The sequence below is a fragment of the Hippoglossus hippoglossus genome, chromosome 22 (genome assembly GCF_009819705.1).
Source record: "Hippoglossus hippoglossus isolate fHipHip1 chromosome 22, fHipHip1.pri, whole genome shotgun sequence".
NCBI classification, from domain to species: domain Eukaryota; kingdom Metazoa; phylum Chordata; class Actinopteri; order Pleuronectiformes; family Pleuronectidae; genus Hippoglossus; species Hippoglossus hippoglossus.
In genome coordinates this window covers 3,655,713-3,674,692 of record NC_047172.1, presented here as the reverse complement: position 1 = coordinate 3,674,692, position 18,980 = coordinate 3,655,713, and the positions used below count along the sequence as shown (strand labels likewise).

Here is an 18,980-nt window from a genome sequence, read left to right as displayed (position 1 = left end):
TATTTAAAAACCAAATAACTGTTTTGAGTTGTGTTTTTTTTTAATATCCATTGTGTTCATGTGCAGTTTACCCAGAGTGCCTTGGACTGCATGGCGGTGGAGGTCGGTCGCCTGCGTGCGTTCCTGCATGCGGGTCAGGAGAAGGCCGACCTCGCCGTGCTGCTCAAAGACCTGGAGACGTCCTGCAGCGACATCCGACAGTTCTGCAAGAAGATCCGCCGCCGGATGCCGGGAACCGACGCACCCGGCATCCCGGCCGCGCTCCTCTTTGGCCAACAGGTAACCATGGCAACCAAACTGTCAAATTTATGTTGGTTTTTTTTGTGAAGATTTTAGGTGCAAGTCAAAACTCAAATTACTGGATTTCATTCTGTGTATTTCTATTGATGTAGAATGGAGGATTATTTATTGAAAATTATTTTCAGTTTCCTCTTCCCCCGCTGAGAATGTTCTCCACACTGATTTGTGACCCCCCCCCCACTGCAGGTGTCGGACACGCTGTCAGAGTGCAGGAAGCACCTGACCTGGTTGGTGGCGGTGCTACAGGAAGTGGCAGCAGCCGGAGCTCAGATGATGTCGCCTCTCGGTGAACAGGAGGGGCTGGCGTCCGTCAAATTGGAGGATGTGGCGTTCAAGGCGGGAGAACAGGTACGTGCGTCCCGAGGTGGAACACTGATGAGAACAACGATGACGAGGTCCATGATGAGGAAGATGTTCATGGAAAGTTTCTGTTCAATTAACTGAGAAAACTGAATAATCTCTAATCACTTGTTTCACCGTGTGATGAGACAGTTCATACGAAAATCTGGTTTCCAGTAACGACTATAAACTAAGATCCATTGAAATTGAATGTAACTACAGTATGGAGACAGTTGATCTTAAATCATATGAAGCAATACAAGTTATTACACTTTTCAGATCTATGGATCTCAGGGCGCCAACCCCTACGAGTATCTGCGCCAGTCCTGTGGGATGGTCATCGCCACCATGAACAAGATGGCCACCGCCATGCAGGAGGGAGAGTACGACTCAGAGAAGCCGCAGAACAAGGTAACGCCACATGAAGACGTAGCTCCGGGGTCGGGGGGGCTGCGCCGGTTTTGTTAAAGCAGGATGTGACTTTCTTCTTTGTCGTCTCCCAGAATCCTCCGCCTGTCGAGGTGCGAGCGGCGGCTCTTCGGGCAGAAATCACAGATGCAGAGGGTCTGGGCATGAAGTTGGAGGACAGAGAAACGGTCATCAAAGAGCTGAAGAAGTCTCTGAAGATCAAGGTAGAGAAAAGCAGAGGAATTAAAAACTCACTAAAAGATAAACTCACAATATAAGTTCTCAGTCTTTCTGTCATTCTGTGTTCAATCATCACCAACAGTGTGATAGCCTCAAAGCTCCAGAGAACCCAGAGCAATTCCTACTAACAGTCAGTTCTCTAATAAACCAAAGGATTAGCTGACCAGTGCTGAAGATAACTTGTAAATGAATCAGCAATGAGAGATGATAAATGTTTGTGTTTGTGTTTCCAGGGCGAGGAGCTGAGCGAGGCCAACATCCGCCTCAGTCTGCTGGAGAAGAAACTGGACAGTTCGTCCAAAGACGCCGACGAGCGCGTCGAGAAGATTCAGACGCGACTGGACGAAGCTCAGACGCTGCTGAAGAAGAAAGAGAAGTGAGGACGACGACCTCACGATGTAGATCCACACGAGACGTCGACAGCTGAGCTGACGCTCTTCTCTTCTCTTCTCAGGGAGTTCGAGGAGACGATGGACGCGCTGCAGGCCGACATCGACCAGCTGGAGGCGGAGAAGGCGGAGCTGAAGCAGCGAATCAACAGCCAGTCCAAGATGACCATCGACGGGCTGAGGGGAACCGGTCCGTCAGGAATCGCCTCCATCGTCACGGGGATAGCAGGAGGTGAGTGGAGGGAAACCGGATAATGGGCCGATTGGTCGATTATAAAACCCTTAGTTTGATCAATCCACAGTAAAAGATTCATCAGCTTCACATCTGTTGTTTTCATGTGGTGGTTGAACTAGTTTCCTGAAGAGTAACGAACACACGTTTAACTATTTATCACCGTTTTAACTCAAACTCCTGTTTTTCAACTTTCTCCTTTTTGATCGTAACAAACACTGACCTCCTCTTTGTCCACCTTCATTTTAATCTCTTACCTTCTGCAGAGGAACAAAAAGGTATTAATGTCCGTCCCTGATCCTGCATGAGCCTTGAACCGTGAAAAGGTTTTAATGACGCATGATTCAGAAGTCACACGTTACAACACGCATGTTTTACTCAGGGAATCTGCAGGTCATGAAAAGGACTGAATAAAGAAAGTCCGATGGGATGTACCACTCTGCTTTTCTTTCATGCTCAGCAGTTTGATGGTGAAACATGTGTTGAATGTAATGACGCCTGCAGAAACACTGTTATTACATCATTAAGGCTGTTTCATGTAAATATTATATTCATCTGTGTTTTGGCGTGTGCACGATCTCCTGCTGCATGTTTTAATGTCTCAGTCACAAATATCAGAGAGTTCAGATAAACATTATTTTCTTTGTTATTGAACTCATATTACTGAGCTTTAACAACTCGATCACTTCTGACTATTACTAATTTATGAGCTTATCATATGTTTAAATGTAAAATCTTGATTTTCAAAGTGAAGTGAATAAGGTATAATTAACTGTGAAGGTTAAATATGATATAAACAGACAAAGTGAAGCTGTGTGGTTGTCGCATTGAGTTTTCACTGCACGTGAACAGTGACCTTGGTGATTTCTATAACGTGATCCTGTTCTCGTCCTCAGCCAACATGATGTCCGGCGTCACTTCAGCCTCAGGAGTCCAGGTGATCGACTCCCCTCTGCTGACTCAGCAGATTGAGGCTCAGAGACTCTGCATCAAGCAGCTGAAGAACGACAACAACAGGCTGAAGGTACCGAACATCTCCTCTTCCTGACCACGACATCCAAATGATTGTTCTCACAGCCTGTTCAGTGCAGATCAACACAGATAAAGAGGAACTGAAAGAGGGAAACACTGACTCTAGAGCGTTGGCTGCCACCCGCCAACAAACCAACATGCTCACAGTCTATCGTTGTCAATCTCAGAGCCACTTTTACTAAGTGGTCCATGTTTCTCTCTCCCTCAGGCTGAGAAGATGCGCGCTCAGCTCGCCGCTCTGCCTCCGCTCCACGTGAACAAACTTCCCTCCAGAGACGGGGGACGTCCCGAGGTGCTCTCCAGCGCCCTCTACCGCAAGACCGACCAGCTCCTGGAGACTCTGCTGCAAATGAGCGCCAATGTCAAGGTGGTGGACGTCACGGGGAAATCTCCAGGTGGGATCCGGAAAGAGGAAAAAGATTTAATATAATAATCACTTTTATATTTGTTCTCTCGTTAATGTCATCTCGTATTTTAGCGCTTGTGGTTTTAAGTTTCTTTTCCTCGACCTGTTCGCTGTGTGCTTTTATTTTTGTTTATAAATATGCAGACAAGGTTAAGCACTTCAACTGTGTTAAATTAAGTGTTAGTGTAGAAAAGAATGAAATTTGAGTCTAATGACATTTGTCAGCTTTATTTGTGGCTTTCTACTATTTGTAGAAATGTAGATTTGGGGTTTTTGGTTTTCGATAAATTTAATTTTTAAGATATAATAAGCTCATTAATTCACAGATTTTCAGATCTTAGAGAAGTACGATTTACTGTGTTAAGTCTGACAGACACGGAACTGTCAGTCATCTTAGTTATCACATGTGTATTCTATGAGTAATGTTTAACTTCTGGTTATTCTCTGTCGTGCAGTGACACCGAGCGCTCAGCTCCTGGAACAAACCGCCAGACTCCAGTCTCTGAGTGACACTCTGGGCCGACTGAAGGTGAAACACACTGGAACTGACTTAATTCCAACTGTTTAATGTCAAACAGAACAAACGTCGTGATTCTGCAGCAGCTCACACTGATGCTTCCTGAACTTCTCACCAATCAGTGTCAGTGAGGCAGTAACGTTTCTGTGTTTTCCCTCAGGATGAAGTAGCCGAGCACGTGGTCAACCATCAGCCTGGAGCTCGAGTGACGTCCGACTTCGCCACTTTCCCGTCCACTTCGTTCGTGAAGGTAGAGCAGAAGCTCTGAGAATTGAGAATATGATCTAAATTGTAGAATTAAACTAAAATGATTCAGTAAACCATGTTGAGTCGTTCACCTCCTCTCATCAGATCAGATATTCTGTGTTTCAGGCGAAGGAGGAGAAGCAGGGCGACACGGTGCTGGTGGGTCGGGTCATGGTGCCGTGTCTCCGCGGTCAGGAGCAGGTCCACCGCCTCGTCCTGTCCCAGTCTCAGCTGCACAGAGTCCACAGTCTGCTGAGGACCTAAACTCCACCCGCCCCGCCCCGCCCCGCCCCCCCCGACCCTGCCTGCTACACCGACGCCACGCCACCGACCCCGTCATCATCCGCCAAACCGCGTCACACAGGGTTAGTCAGCATCAGAGTCACGTGGCTGAGGTCCGAGTCTCGACCCGTTTAGGATCAGGATCATTAGAATCTAAATAATTAGCTAATTAATCAATTTACAGAAATATTGTTTTGATGATCACCTCATTGGTTCCAATCTTTCTCTGATTTCTGCTGTTATACATAAATATTTAGGAAATTATGGGATTTTCTTAAACCAGTTACTGAAACATTTTGTCAACACAACAATCAAGAGAATAACCACATTAAGATTCACTCTGAAAGGAAATCATAGGCCTGACTAATATCTTTAATTGTGAAAACACTAAAAGGAAACTCCCCTGAAGACAAATATTTATTTTAAATATCCCAAATTTTCTTTATTTAAAACTTAAGCCTAAGTAAACTGTGCTTTGGACTACAGCCCTGAACACTGCGGATTACAGACCCGAGAGATTATCATGACCGAGACGTCTGAGTTGTGAAGAACCTGCTGACGACTGCACTGCTGCATGCTGCCGATTCACTGCAACCCTGTTATGGCTGTTTACTGAGGGTTGACCCTTACTGATGGAGTCTCGGCTCCGGTGTGGAACCTGCAGTGTGGTTTATCTTCAGCTGGATGTCGCTCCACCTTTCTGTGTTTAACTGCTGTGTACATTTTTATAACTCCACTGTCTAAAAGGGAAAGAGATCCAGAACAACTAGAATGTGTCCGTTTAGAGTCGTGGTCGTTTTTTCCTGTGGTTTTTATTTACTTTATTTTAAGTCTGGAGAACTGGGATGTAACTTTTATTCCTGCACAAACATGAACTAATGAAGTAAACGAGGGTTTAGTTTTTTACTTCGTTTAAAAAAAAAAAAGATAACGGAGCTGCACAGAACAAGAGAAGCAGATTAATCTCAAATTCACTGTGTAGGATTCTTTTACTTTGTTTATTTAAAACAGCTCGACTGCACTTTAGTCAGATGAAAGATTATATATGATTTAAGTTATTTAGTATTTATTAAACGTGTTACTGTCGACTTTCACCTGCTTGGTAAAAGTGCTGAATTGGCTGTTTCTGATCTAAACTTTTGTCCAAGCCTTAATCCCACAGAGCCTCGAGTTGAAGAGCGCTGCCTTATTTCTCATTTCATTCAACCAAACTTTATTTTGAAAAAAAAAAACACATCTCTGCCAAAGACTTTGTTTCCCTTCACCACGTTCGCCATGACTGATTTTTAAAAAGGTTTTAGCTCATTAACTAACGCTAACTGTTTTTATTTCATGATTTTAATTTTATTTTACGTTTACACTGGTGTAACTTTTCTGTTGTACTTAATGGGCATAGTGCATCTACATAGCTGAAGCTTCAGAGGGGAAATGCAGACGTTATTTATTGGTCCTGTGTATCTGTGCTGGTCGTCGTACCTTCTCCTCGTGTGGCTTCCTGCTCTCAAACCTGATCAATAAAGACGGTAAAGCCAGAGAATCGCTGTCGGCCTCGTGTCTTACACCAAAGTGACGGATCGGACGTCGCAGCATTTAAAGAAAAACCTGGTTTATTTTCACATTTACACACATTCGTCAGTCAAACCGACTAAAATCACGTCTTACGTTCATGAGTAGAATTCTACTTTTCAGCATAATCTATAAAATACCAACTGTAACAATGTGGTTCATAAATAAAAGTGGATTTAGGTAGTTTTGTTTCTTACAAAGATTTTAAAAACATGTTGCTCATTGCCAGGCTGTTCGTCTGCTCAGGACACGGGTGGTGATTCTCTGAAAAATTCAAATGAGACAAAACTTTAGTTAAAATCTGTAAGAATCAGTTTCTTCTAGTTTCATATAGAAACATTCACAGGATTCATGTTAAAACAGATTTCACAGCCTCCTCTTCAGACTCAGGTTCATGTGAGGAACGTGTTTGTACCTTGTTGTAGAGTTGTGCGTTCAGTCGGTAAGATCTGTATTCTGCTTTCCTCCGTTCCTCCTCCTTCCTCCTCTGCACCTCAGGCAGATTCTCATAGATCCTGAAGGAGAAACACGGTTTAGACAAAAAAGTCTGAAAACCAGACATCTGACAGCTCACGTTTCAGACAAGTCTTCAAATGGTAAATCGACATTACTTATAAAGAACTTTTACAGTCTGATCATCACTCAAAGTACTTTACGAGTTCCATTTACTCGTTCACACACATGTTCATACAGTGCTTTGTCTAGTATTACATCTTTATGTCCCACCACCACCGTACATTTCACACAAAGAAGAAACTTCATACTTCCACCTCTTAACCATCTCTCATCAGCTAAGTCAGGAGGAAACAAACTCACACCACATGTGTCCCATGATGATGAAACACCTATTTACTATTGTTAACATGTCGCTAAATAAAATCATCACTGGCTATTTTCTCTTTAATGAAACGATATATACATAAGAGCAGGAACTCACAGTTTGGACCTCTGGATCATCTCCTTCCTGGGAACAGCCCTCCTCAGCAGAGCGGTGCCTTCACACACACACACAACACACCAGTTATATTTTAATAAAGAGCACAGTGACACTTAAACATCAACTTCCTCCTCCAGCGTGTTCAGTGCAGTACCTGCAGGCCTCGGCGGCCCCCCCCCTCCTCTGGGCTGGCTGAAGAGCTCGTCTCTCTCTCTGATGAAGACGGCCTGAAGCTTCCTCTCCTCCGCCTGCAGAGCCAGACACTTCACCCTCTGCGTGGACCGACAGATGAACCCCGGACGCCACAGCTCCAGCGCCTCCTGCAGGATGGAGGAGGAGCATTAACCACTTTTTCTCTCTTCCACAATATTGAGGAGTTTTAAAAAGGTGAACATCTATTTTCCAAGCATGAGGTTGAAGGCACTGACCATTAACCATAAAATGTATTATTGCATGTCATTCTTCATCTCTGCCTAAATTTCCTGCCAAGTTTTCTACCAGCTCTCTTATAGAAACGTATAAAATTCCCCTGAAATTCTTCCGAACATGAGCACAAGTAGAAAACTTTAAAAAAAAAAGAGGTGGGAACTTTCAAACATGTACTGTTCATGACCAACCAGATGTGTTAAAGAATCTATATCAGAATTTAAAATGAGTCACCTACAGATGAACGTCTGTCGCTTTAAGAAAAAGACGAATGTACAAACCAACCTGCAGAGAGACGCGTGTGAGACCAGACGACGTCGTCTTGGTTCTGGGATCAGGTTCCGTGTGGTGTATGGTTCTGTCCTCGTGGACTTGTCTCTGTCTGAGCGGTTCTCTCCACGGTTGGGTTCTGCCGTGCGGCTCAAACCAGGCGGTGCTCGGCCTCCGTGCCGACTCCTCCGCCTGCTGCTGGTTCTCCTTCCTCGCCTCGGAGCGCAGGTCGTCAGCAGAGATGAACCAAGAGACGCCTGGAGGAAAACAGTCTTTTATTCTGGCATTTAACTATTAAAAAGAAACAATACCATTAAGTTATTGATGATACAAACTAGACAAGATGTGATGCACGTCGTCGTCGTACCTGCAGGATAAAGCTTTGATGGGCTCCGCTTGCTCTTCCTCTGTTTCTGTGAGGACTGAATCTTAGAGGGATTCTTCTGCCCTCCTCTTCCTCTCTCTCCACTGGGTGAGGAAGATGAAATCTGCCTCGACGCTCTGGTTTCATGAGGCGAGGGGAACGTTGTTCCAACGTCTCTGGTGTGGCGCCGGGTCGCGTTTCTGACGATCTCCAGGTCACCAGCTGAAAAATTAAACAAAGCCAGATATTCGTGGTTGTTGGTGGATTTTTCGATCGGGGGAAAAGAGGCTATGTAGAGTTTATGGAAACTCTGTGTGTGAAGGGTGGTCAAAGTCTTCAAGCCTGAAATATTAAATATTACTAAATGATCTTAAACTAGTGCTCATCAAACCTGTCTGGATGCCTTTGCTGAGCAGTTTCACCGTCTTCTTGGCTGCCAGAGTGTTGGAGGGTCCGTGGTGGGATGGGGGGGTGTAGGTGCTGGTGGACGACGCAGAATCAGCAGCAACCTGAAGAGCAACATCCAGAGTTTAGAGCTGTTCAGCGACCGTGAGAGAAACAGGTCTCTGAGCTTTTTATTCAGGATTCACAGACTCAGAAATTAAACTAACTTTTCACTAATCTTAATATTTTTCTTTGTAGAAATTTAAAAGCTCAAATATTTACATGAAAAGTTTCTGCTCTAATAATTCCAAGGCTCTATATTTATTATTATATATATTATATCAATCTTTTTAAGACTTACGGCTTCGTAAAACCGTGAACTTTGAGGGGTTGTGAGGAACAGAGAAACTAGTCAGTGGATATTGAACTTACTGAGGACTCGTCGGTGCCGGTGGTCTCTAACGGCACCGGGGACTCGCCGGTGGTCTCTAACGGCGTGATGAGGTGCGGGTGGTCTCCGTGTCTCTCTCTCCTCTGTTCCCTCCCTTCTTTCTGCTTGTTGATGGTGTTGTAAAGTTTACCGAGGCTGGAGCCGCTTTTCAGGTGCTTGACTCTGTGGGCGCCGAAGACTCGGACCAGCCGGGCCGTGTCCACGCTGGACATGGAGCCCGACACGGTGGACAAGCTCTCTGACGCGTCTCTGTCTGCGGGACTGAGGGTCAGACTCTGGGAGGAGCTGTGGGAGAGACTGGAGGAGAAGGTGGTGCGACTGTTCTCCGCTGCAGGCTGAGATGTTCGCTGGGCCTGATGAGGGACGGGAGGTTTCGTCTCCTCGTGTAAACTCCCATCATCCTCTCTGTTGCTGTGCCTCTTTTCTTCCCTCGTAGCGTCTTCTCTCCTCCTCCCTAGCTTCTGATTTTCCTCCTGTAGCTCCGACACGTTGGTTCTCCTCCTGCTGTGAATGAGACGGGACAGACGCTCCAGCCTCTGCAGCAGCGACGCCTCTTGGTCGCTGGTTGGACGAGACTGCTCGATGGTCCAGCGATCACAGAACCTCTGCCACAGCTCGTCCAGACCGATGTTGCTCTGTGGGGAGGCCGGGGGAGCGACGTCCCTCGTGTGCTGGTGTCCTCCTGTTTGAGGGACAGAGCTCTGGTCCAGGTGATGACTCGTCCTACACCTCAGGTCCATGTGAACTGGCTGAACTGTCTCACGGTTCGTCTCTGGCTGATGGTGACGAGTGAACGGCATCGGGCTGGTTCCCTGGTCTCTCTTCGGGGCTTCTGGGTTGTTTGACGAAGACAATCTGCTCAAGGCCGGCGACACCTGAGAGGACGGGCGTGAAGTTCGGTTTGCGCTCGTTTGAGAGCTTTTATTTGCCGTCACCGAGGAATCTGCAACAAGAAAAACACATCAGGTGTTAAGACTGAATGAAGAGCAGATTTTTAAAAATATTTAATAAATGCATCGAAGGGAATCTCTCGCTCTCGTCTTCAACCAGACGTCTACAATGTCCTGGGGCCTCGTTAGGAGGTCCCCCCCCCATGGTGTCTTTAGTCTTCTGAACATAATTGATCATATTATTTAAGGGTGTTCACACAAATTTGCCGTAGCTGTGGACTAATGTAATGAGCCGTTTTCAGGGGCCCCCTCAGCTCGGGGCCTCAGGCTTTTGCCTGCTTTGCAAACGTCCGTCTACACAAAGCAACAGTTCTGTTTACCTGTGAATAAACTTTATAATCTTCTTTACCCAACATTTAAAACTTGATAATTAAGTCTTTTGGTACATTTATTATTGCTCTTTCCCTTTTGAGTTTTTTTTTTTTTTTTTACATCTTCCCAAAGGTGTTATTTTTCTGCAATTCCAACATTTAGTTATGATTTAATTTAACCAGACAGACACATATATTAATAGTAACCAAATAACTTTATTTAGTTTGTTACTGTAACTCTTATTATTTGTGAGATCATGAAACAGATTTTAATTGTTTGCCTTCGTTTCTAACTTGTAAAGCACATTGTCACTGTTTTGAAAGGTGCTATATGAATAAAGTTTATTATTATTAATGACAGACTTGGTGATTATTGCTCGTTTCACTCTTTCAACTCAACACACTTGATGTCAACATACCTCTGTGTCCAGGTTGTTGCATTTTGAAGTTAGCCGTTCTCAGCCTCTTGCTGTAGATGCCCTCCGTGTGTCTGATGGTGACGCCGCGGTCCAGCCCCGGGTCCTGGTGCCCGAGGACCTCACTGCTGAAGCGTGGGGCCACGGCGTCGTCTGAGCCTGGTCAGAATTCAAAAAGTGGTTTGTTACCTGGTGGCCGTTAATTTCTGAGACAACAGACGAATGAAACTGCTCAAAATGAGACAAATCCTTTCATTTTCAGGCAGAACTGAACAGAAGACGTTTGAAAGACGTGGAGTCGACAGCCCCCTCTCTCCCTGTGTGTCTCCGCTGGGGCCCCCGCTCTGCCTTTGTCTCGTCCAGCCCCTGAACATGAATAATTGATGTGCTGCCGGGTGTACGTTACAATGGAGCAGCTGCGACCCACACGGGCTCGGGGGAAATGAGAGCAGAGCCTCGTTCATCACAGATTATTCAACCGACGATTCAATCCTCTGGACTCATTAATTCCTTACTTTCTAATTTGCTGTTTTTATTTTTGCTGTGACAATTTCAAGTTTCAGAGTTTGTCAAGGGATTTTCCAAAAGCTATTTTATAAAACGGGACAAGAAAAACCGAGTGAACCCTGGAATAACCTGATTTAAGTGTTTGTTTGTTAGATGATGATCAGATCTTCAGTCGGACACGTTAATAAAGCAGCTCAGTGAAAAAGTGCCGTACCTGTGTGCGAGCTCTCCATGGTGGTGTCCGAGTGCCCAGTGGAGGAGACGTCAGCTTCTAGCTGAGGGACGTAGAAGAGCTCCTCACTGCCGCGGGGTTTGTAAGGCAACAGAACAGGCACCGCTGCAGGAGGGAGAGGACACATAGGACATTTAGAACATGTTCATGATCACATCTTAAGAACACATGAACCCAAACGTCACAGATATTTCACAGGAAAACAGAAAATTCAGTTTTCTTCCTGGTCTGATACACCATTAACTTATTTTGTGTTTTTGCAAGGGCTCAAAAAATTATCATTCAACGTATTTGTGAATTTCTTTTTATAATTACTATTTACTAATAATTATTTAATTGCAACTTCTGAAACGTGAGAATTTCTGTACCAAGTATGGATTGAGTAGTTTTGTTTTATTTAACTGTTTTCATTTTCACTATTTACTGTAAATTCACAGATTAAATATGAGACTAATATGATCTACAGAGTAATTTATAATAAAAAACAATCATTAGTTGCAGGTGCCTCACTTTTAATCCCTGACTCCGCTGCCACAACTTGTTTCTACCCCTGGACTTAAAAAACAAATCCTCCAGTTTGAACTTAATCCTCTTTCAAGACGTGATTAAGAGATAAATGAAGGTTCCTATCTCCCACACTTCTCCTGCTCATAGTTCTCTCACATTAAAAATTATTTTCATAACAAACCTGCTGATTCGTGGGTTAATGGCCTTTTGGAAACTTCAGCTCTGGGACGTGGTGTGAAGGCTTGTTTGGGTGCGGAGGTGATTCTTCGTCGAGGAACCACAGATTTAAACCGGGTGGAGGTGTCGGCTCGTTCAAGCCCCCGCTGTTCCCTCGGCTCTCCGGTCTCGTACCACTCTGGGGGACTGGACAGACCCACACCTTCGTCCGGGCTGCTGGCTGTGGATGGAGAGTGTCTGAGGAGAACAAATTCTCTACGTGGCATCTCTGTAGCTGCACCAGCTCGACTGGAGCTCAGAGCCGAGGCCAAGCTGGGATCAGCTGCTTTCGGGGACAGAGTGAGATGGACATGGGAGACGTGACCGGCCGTGGCAGGAGATTCAGAGGGGGATGAACCTGTGGTTCGTTCAGCTCCGTGGGCACCAGACACAGAGCTGTCCCAGATGAATAAATCATCTCGCTGATCCTCTCTATTTAAAATCTGCAAGGGTGGAGGAGGGTTTTCAAACTGGCCTCCAACAGCATCTTGCCTCGTCTGATTTCCTGACATTAACTGAGAATCTAGGCTTTGCTTTCTGGTGTAGAGACGACTGCTCGGTTCAAACCTTGATGTCAGCTCTCTGGTTGTCTTCTCCTCGTTTTGAGTGGGTGGTCTGTTCACTTTAAGGTGTTCGTCTGCTGTCCAGAGCTCGCTCGTGTGGAGTGGCTCTGAGGCCGGGCTGATGGGATGTGCAGGCGACGTAGAGGGAGAAGGGGAAGTGGAGCGCCTGCAGGTGGCGATGGAGATGGACGTGAGGGCCCGAGGGTTTGTTCTGGGGAGGGTTACTCCTTCTCGAGCAGCAATCTTCTGTACTTGAGCTTCTAGAGTGTCTTGGCGACGAGGGTCTCTAAGCTGCACGCTGGAGTCAGACAGGTTCGTTCTGAGGCCTTGCAGAGGCTGAGACAGCTGGTTGGGGGTGAACGTCTCTGCAGACTGAGGTGGATCCTGTCCCCTCTGGACACTGGATGCTGCACTGCTCTCTGTATCTGTACTCAACTGGCTCTGGAAGGAGAAAGAGAAAGCAAAAGACTGTTTCAAACCATGAGGTCCTAGCGTTCCTCATCCTGCGAATTCACTCATCTGTCACAAAGATTCACATCCAAACGTTTCAGCACTGCAACCAAACCTGGATCCAGAACAGGGAAGAGTTTGTGGAAAACTCGGACATGCAAGGAGAAAGCAATTCAACCATCAAACCACACAAAGCAGAGTTCACAGCACTCTGTTTTATATAAAAGACTTCAAACCACCAACATCAGTTACCTTAACTGTGAGACTTGAACCGTGCAGACGTTGACAGAGAGATAATGACATTAGAATATTAAAAGACAAATTATATGGTTTGAAAAATCAGGATTTAAAGTTGCTTTGTGCTCTAATGCTCAAGCTTTTCTGGACTGGTTGCTGCGTTTCACATGTTTTCCCTCAGTGTTTTACCTTCATGGGATATTTTAACAGCAGCTCTTTCTTGATCTCTTCAATCCGTCTTCTATCTTCTATGTCCAACTCCAGAGGCTCGCACTGCTGACCCGACACCTTCAGTTTGATCCACTCTGCAACATAAACACACACTTTTATCCAGATGTACATTTGAAAACAGTCTAATTATGTTTTCTGAGCTCGACATGGTTGTGTCTGAGGACTGACATAAGCATTACACTTTACTAGACGACTATAAACTGACTGTGTCTCGACTTTATCAGTGAATAAAATAAAAGTTGACCCTGAAAGGCTTAAATCAACATAGGGTGAATATAATGAAGAAAAAGAATATGAGCAACCAATATGCTTGTGTCTTAGAAACTGTTAAACTTTGAGTGGTCGTACCTCTGGCTTTGCTCTCCTCTTGATCAGTCATGCTGGGCGTACTGGACATCATGGTGGCTGGAGACTCACTCTGGAGTAACTTGGCCACTCTGACTGCCAGTGAGCTCTCGCTGCTCCCGTCGCTCATCCCTCCCTGATCTGTGTCGTCAGGAGCGGGCGACGAGGAGCTGCTCTGTGCAGGACCTCCAGGCGCAGGCTCTTCTTCCACCTCGAGTGCAGCCGCCGTCTCTGTCGATGTAGAGATGAGCTGTTGTGGGTTCACAGCGGGTGGAGACTGGATGACTGGTGGTTGTGTTGGGACTTTATTGTCGGGAGGTGCAGCACTGCAGCCTTCAGGCTCCGCCCGTCTGGCTGGTTTGGAGAGAACAAGGGTTGAACCTGCAGCAGGTGCAGTAGTGAGAGACTGTGTGGACGGATAATCAGGCTGCCATGACGAGGTCATGCTTTCTCGACCTAAAGAGCTTTGCCTTGGTTTTTCTGAGGTAAGCATGGAATCAGACGACGACCTGGCCCACAGCGAGGAGGAACGAGTTCTGGGGTCTTCAGCTCCGGAGAACGAGGAGTCCTGGAGTTTACTGGTTTTCCTCTTGAAGGAGAGGAATAAGTCATCGTCAGGCAGCAGACGGGGCGCTGCAGGGGAGGCTGAGGAAGACCCAGCAGACACCCCTTTATCCGACTGAGAGAGCAGTTTATTGATCTCCAACAAGGCCTTAGAGCTAACAAAAGAATCCTCTGCACTTTTCTCCAAACTACGACTTGTCTGCAAGGGAGACGCCAAATCTCTTTCCTCGCTCCTCGCCTGAGTAACTGATGAGAGGTCAGAGTCAAACCTCTCTCCTGGCAGGAAAATATTCTGACTGCTGGTTAGAGTGTCGTCCTTCTGTTGCTGCTGCTGCTGCTGGCTGAGATGCAATGTGGAGGAGTGGGAATCCTCCTCACGCTGGGAGGCTGGTGTCAGTCTGCGTTCAGTCTGGACAGCTTCAGCATCAGATGGAGGAGATGCTCGCTTGGTCGGCTCTGGGATCGATACGGCCGGACCAAGACTGTCCATGCTGAACGGAATGGAAATACTAGAGTCCACCGACCGAATACTAGACCTGGAAAACTCTCCTTTATAGGGACTGCCACCTGAAAATATAGGTTTTTTTTAATTAGCCACATTGGTTCTGTATCAGTTATCAAAAAGTACATTTGAAAAACAGTTACAGCTGATCTAGTATGGGGTGAAATATTACCTTCAGAGGGTTGGGTGCTCTTGGACGGGGTTCCGATCGATCCTTTAATTGTACAGAGATCAGTGGGAGAGAATTCAGGTTCTCTGATTGGCCCTCTGGGTGCAAAAGGATTTAATATCGTTGAGGGAGACTGGTCGATACCCAGGTTGTGGAGATACAACTGCAGGGGAAACAAAAAGAGGACCACAGCGAAATCAGGCAGAATCTATATGCATCGTAAAGCATCAAATCAACTGCTAAAACTTTAGTTGATGATCTGCTGAAACGTGAATCAACAAAAACAATTTTTCAGTTACCGGAATTCGTTCTTCGATGTTGAATTCTCGAGGTCCGGGCAGAGGTGATGTTGACGACAGTTTAGAAGTCCAGTAGGGGGCATAATTATCCACCTCCAGGCTCGTGACAGAAGACGCTCCGATAGAAGTTCCTAATTTAACTCCACTGTTGTAACTATCTTGGGAACTTGAAAGTGTAAAATCTCGATCGACTGACACGTCGCTGAACTGACCGAGGTTCACGAGAGGTGAGGGCTGAGCTGAGGCACTCGGCTGATGAAGATGATGATGAACATCGTCCTGAGTCTCATTCTTTTCTTTCTGGGCCGACATTACTACTGTGCTAAGAGAGGAGTGGGACTGCGACCGGCCAAAGGGGGAGCTGGAGGGTCTTGCTGCAGACCCAGTGTTATCTTTGTCACTGGGCGCGCTGCCCACCGCCTCCCCTCTTCTCGGAGAGGAGGAGCCAGAAGGAGCTGCTGAGGATTCCTGTGTGACATTCTCGTTGAGAGCACTGGAAACAGGAGGCTGCTGTAATCTCCGCACCTGCTCACTGAGGATGCGATTCAGGGAGTCAGACACTGCCTCGTAAGCTTTCTTTTTAGGAGAGACGCCAGAAAATCCCTGCAGTGCCAGACTGTCAAACAGTGACGTGTTGCCAGAGCTCTGATTCGTCCTCCAAGCGTCTACCTTCTGAATGTAGTTAAGACTTGGAAGAGACTGGACTTTTGCAGAGGTATGTTCCTCGTGGCACTGATCTGCTGAGTCTGGACGATGGACGTCAGGCTCAGGAACAGCTGGCTGTGGAGAGATCCCAGTCCTCGATTGATACGAGCTTTCTTTATCAGATTCTATGGCAGACAGTTTCCCTAATGTAGCCTTGATGTTGGATTTGGGTGGGGCCTTGAAAACCCCTGGAGTGGACTGAGACTGTGGAAGGAAACCCAGGTAGGACCCATCGATCCCTGTTTGGTTCCCTGAGGACCAGAGGTCTTGCTCTCTGTGCAGCCTTTCCACACCGGATGAAAACGGCCCGGTCCATGGCAGGTCACTCAGATTTTTTCGGGTCACACTTGGCTTGCCAGTGGATGTCTCTGTAAGAAACTGAGCAGGTGGTGAAGCACTTTTCTGCTGTTGGTTTTTAGCTCCAGCTTCTCTGCTGCGGTTCCCCTCAGCCTCAGACAGCAGCTCCCTGTACAACACTTCACTGCTGTCATCAGGTTGAGTGCTGCGGGAACCCATGGTGATGTTACCGACCTCAGATGACAGCGTTTGTGACGGGTCAGGTTGCTGCGTCTGCTGCTGGGGCAGAGAAGCTTCACCAGGTGGACCTTCTCTTCTAGCCAAGCTTTGGGGAATTCCTGGTTTGGAAATTTTCGAGCTTTTAGACTCTTGGACAAAAGATGTAATGCTCTTCACAGACATCTCAGAGGAAGAGGACAGCGCACTACTACTGCTGCTCAGCATGCCAACCTCTTTCTGAAGGATGTCCAGAAGATGCTGGGCAGGGATGTCCTTACTCAGAAAGAAGGTGTCATCGTCTACAGCTGCGAGCTTGTTCTTAAGGTCAGTTAGTGTCTCAGAGTCTTTCTCTCTGCCACCACCATCATCTCTAGATGCCTGCAGGTCAGTCAGTCGGGAGTGAATCATTTCCTCTCGTCTGCTTTCGTCCCCTGGTGGCATACTGTGCTGGGACAGAGAGCAACAGCTGCTTGTTCCTTCTTCAGAAAGGATGGTTGCATGGGCCAAAGGGTGCTGGGACAGTGAGCCACGCTCAGACGCCTGAGTGGTGCGATCCTGGGGCGGCAAGTGGAATCTCTCCGACGCCATGGACATGTCAGGGTACGCCCTTAAAAAAGTAAATGAAGTAATACAAATGTTAATTTCTCATAAAGAAAACGATGTCCACACAACCAATAATTAGATTTTAATTGTTTGGTTTTTTTTACCTTAAAGGAGCAAATTCATGGTCACTTTGTTGGAATAAAGAATATTCAGTAAAGTTGCGTTCCACTCGAGAGTTTCCAGGCAAGAGGAAAAGAGCTGGAGACAAGTTACTGTCCTGAAATTCTGAAGACACAGAAAATACTGACGTTATCCACAAGCAACATGAACAGGCATCAAACTTAGGACGGAATAAAAATCCTTCAAAGTTAACGAATGCAAACACTCACTGCCATTATGATGAGATACAATGCGATGAATTATTAAAAAGAAAATGAAATGAGGTTTTCCACATGTACACAGATACCATAAGAATGTGACAGACACATCTACATAAACACACACTGCAAAGGATATGTTATTCTTTGAGTCACAACACCGATTTATAGTGATACATCAATTCTGCATCATCTAATTGTATTCAATGTATTATTTAAAGGGGAGAGGAGAGAGAGTGAAATTCATTGTTTTTATTGAATGTACATACCCAGCTGCAAAGAGCGTCCACTGGGCTGTAGAGGCTCCCAATCATCTGTTTCCCGTCTGGGCTGCCACTGGTCCTGTCCGGCTGCAGGAAGACTTCGAGGTCCCTGCTGATTCATGGAGGATTGTCCAACAGACCGACTCCCATCTTTATCCACCGGCAGCTGAAGAGATGCCTCCACTCTCTGTGAATCACCAAACAGAGCAACACAACCGTTACTGTCAGTACCATTTCCCACAGCTGTGTCACAGTAAACACGAGAAGATGGAGACGTTTCTTTGGAGGCTGAAAACGACAACTCGCGGTAACACAACTCTGTGATGCAGCCTGGATCGTGTCCTGCACATCCACCACAACCTGCTGGTCAGACAGCAGAGGACAGTCACTCCAGGAACGTCCTCCCTGTCAGATGCTGTCACTTCATATCACTCCTCATAAAACCAGATCAGACTTAAATATTCATCACATTCATCACATCACATCTATTATTAATAATACATCCGGTTTTATCTTGTACTTTTGTTTTCTTGCACTTTTCTAATTCACAGGATAACAAATCGGTTCAGTTTGAGCAACTGTAAAAAAAACAAAAACATGGCGGCCTCCGTAGAGAGGACCCGCTGCCGATGTAAATATAACGTATTTAAACATAAAGCGCAATTCAAGGGTAAATAAAACTATAATTCATACAATTTAAATGATTTCACACGAGTGGAAACACCACTAGGATTATTTAACATTCAGAAACTGACCCGTTTCAGCTAAATCTCACACACGGACCCTTTAAAGTCAGCTCGGAAGCAACAGGTTAACTGGGAGTTAACTTTGTGACAAACCAGTTAACCTTTGAACTGGTTAACCAGCAGACTCACAGCACTTTAACCAAACAAGACGCTCCTCGTGAGTTTAACAGATACATGTCGGCCATTAAGTTAGCTAACGGCCTAGCAAAGCCGTTAGCAGCTAGCAGCTAGCAGCTAGCTAACCGCTGACAGCCGCCAACGCTGGGGAACCGTGACCCGCACTTCCGGGAGAAGTTACCCGAAGAACGAGTCAACAATCGGGCCACATTTATCATAACGACATTTGAGTTAGAGACACAAACAACCTCCGGAGGCTCCGCGTTCATGTTGTTGTTGTTGTTGTTCCCAGTGCGCCACCGTGAGCGCGCTTCCTGCCGCTCGTAACCATGGAGCGTCGCTAGGAAGAGAGCTCGCGCGAGGAAGGATTTGAAATTGAAGGACTGCAAAGATCGTTTATTGAGCAGATGCCTCACTCCTCTGCG

General features: G+C 46.2%; 2 protein-coding genes across 15 annotated transcripts in view; one reads left to right on the top strand and one right to left on the bottom strand.

Moving 5' to 3' along the window:
* Positions 1–8,442, top strand: part of dctn1b (dynactin 1b) — a 35,242-nt gene extending 26,800 nt beyond the window's left edge. For 11 of the 14 annotated variants that reach the window (XM_034576755.1, XM_034576759.1, XM_034576758.1 and 8 more), the window contains 13 exons: positions 67–279; positions 487–648; positions 919–1,050; positions 1,143–1,271; positions 1,521–1,663; positions 1,742–1,908; positions 2,175–2,186; positions 2,805–2,932; positions 3,149–3,335; positions 3,802–3,875; positions 4,024–4,113; positions 4,236–4,474; positions 4,505–5,676. In XM_034576755.1, coding sequence (XP_034432646.1) covers positions 67–279; positions 487–648; positions 919–1,050; positions 1,143–1,271; positions 1,521–1,663; positions 1,742–1,908; positions 2,175–2,186; positions 2,805–2,932; positions 3,149–3,335; positions 3,802–3,875; positions 4,024–4,113; positions 4,236–4,373 — 1,575 coding nt within the window. In that variant the 3' untranslated portion in view covers positions 4,374–4,474; positions 4,505–5,676. Of the gene's footprint in view, positions 1–66; positions 280–486; positions 649–918; positions 1,051–1,142; positions 1,272–1,520; positions 1,664–1,741; positions 1,909–2,174; positions 2,187–2,800; positions 2,933–3,148; positions 3,336–3,801; positions 3,876–4,023; positions 4,114–4,235; positions 4,475–4,504; positions 5,677–8,431 lie in introns of those variants that run through there. The other 3 variants (XM_034576746.1, XM_034576747.1, XM_034576749.1) reach the window with 3 other exon arrangements.
* On the bottom strand, positions 5,397–18,976 carry alms1 (ALMS1 centrosome and basal body associated protein). The gene is made up of 18 exons (XM_034576744.1): positions 18,804–18,976; positions 17,699–17,879; positions 17,217–17,337; positions 15,289–17,116; positions 14,993–15,152; positions 13,758–14,885; positions 13,368–13,483; positions 11,894–12,932; positions 11,188–11,310; positions 10,470–10,625; positions 8,771–9,732; positions 8,346–8,463; positions 7,958–8,176; positions 7,606–7,847; positions 7,049–7,214; positions 6,895–6,952; positions 6,373–6,472; positions 5,397–6,221 (listed from the first exon to the last, which is right to left on the bottom strand). Exons 1-18 carry the CDS (start codon positions 18,822–18,824, stop codon positions 6,177–6,179), a joined length of 6,783 nt encoding a protein of 2,260 aa, XP_034432635.1. The 5' UTR covers positions 18,825–18,976; the 3' UTR covers positions 5,397–6,176.
* Positions 18,977–18,980: the final 4 nt, after the last annotated feature.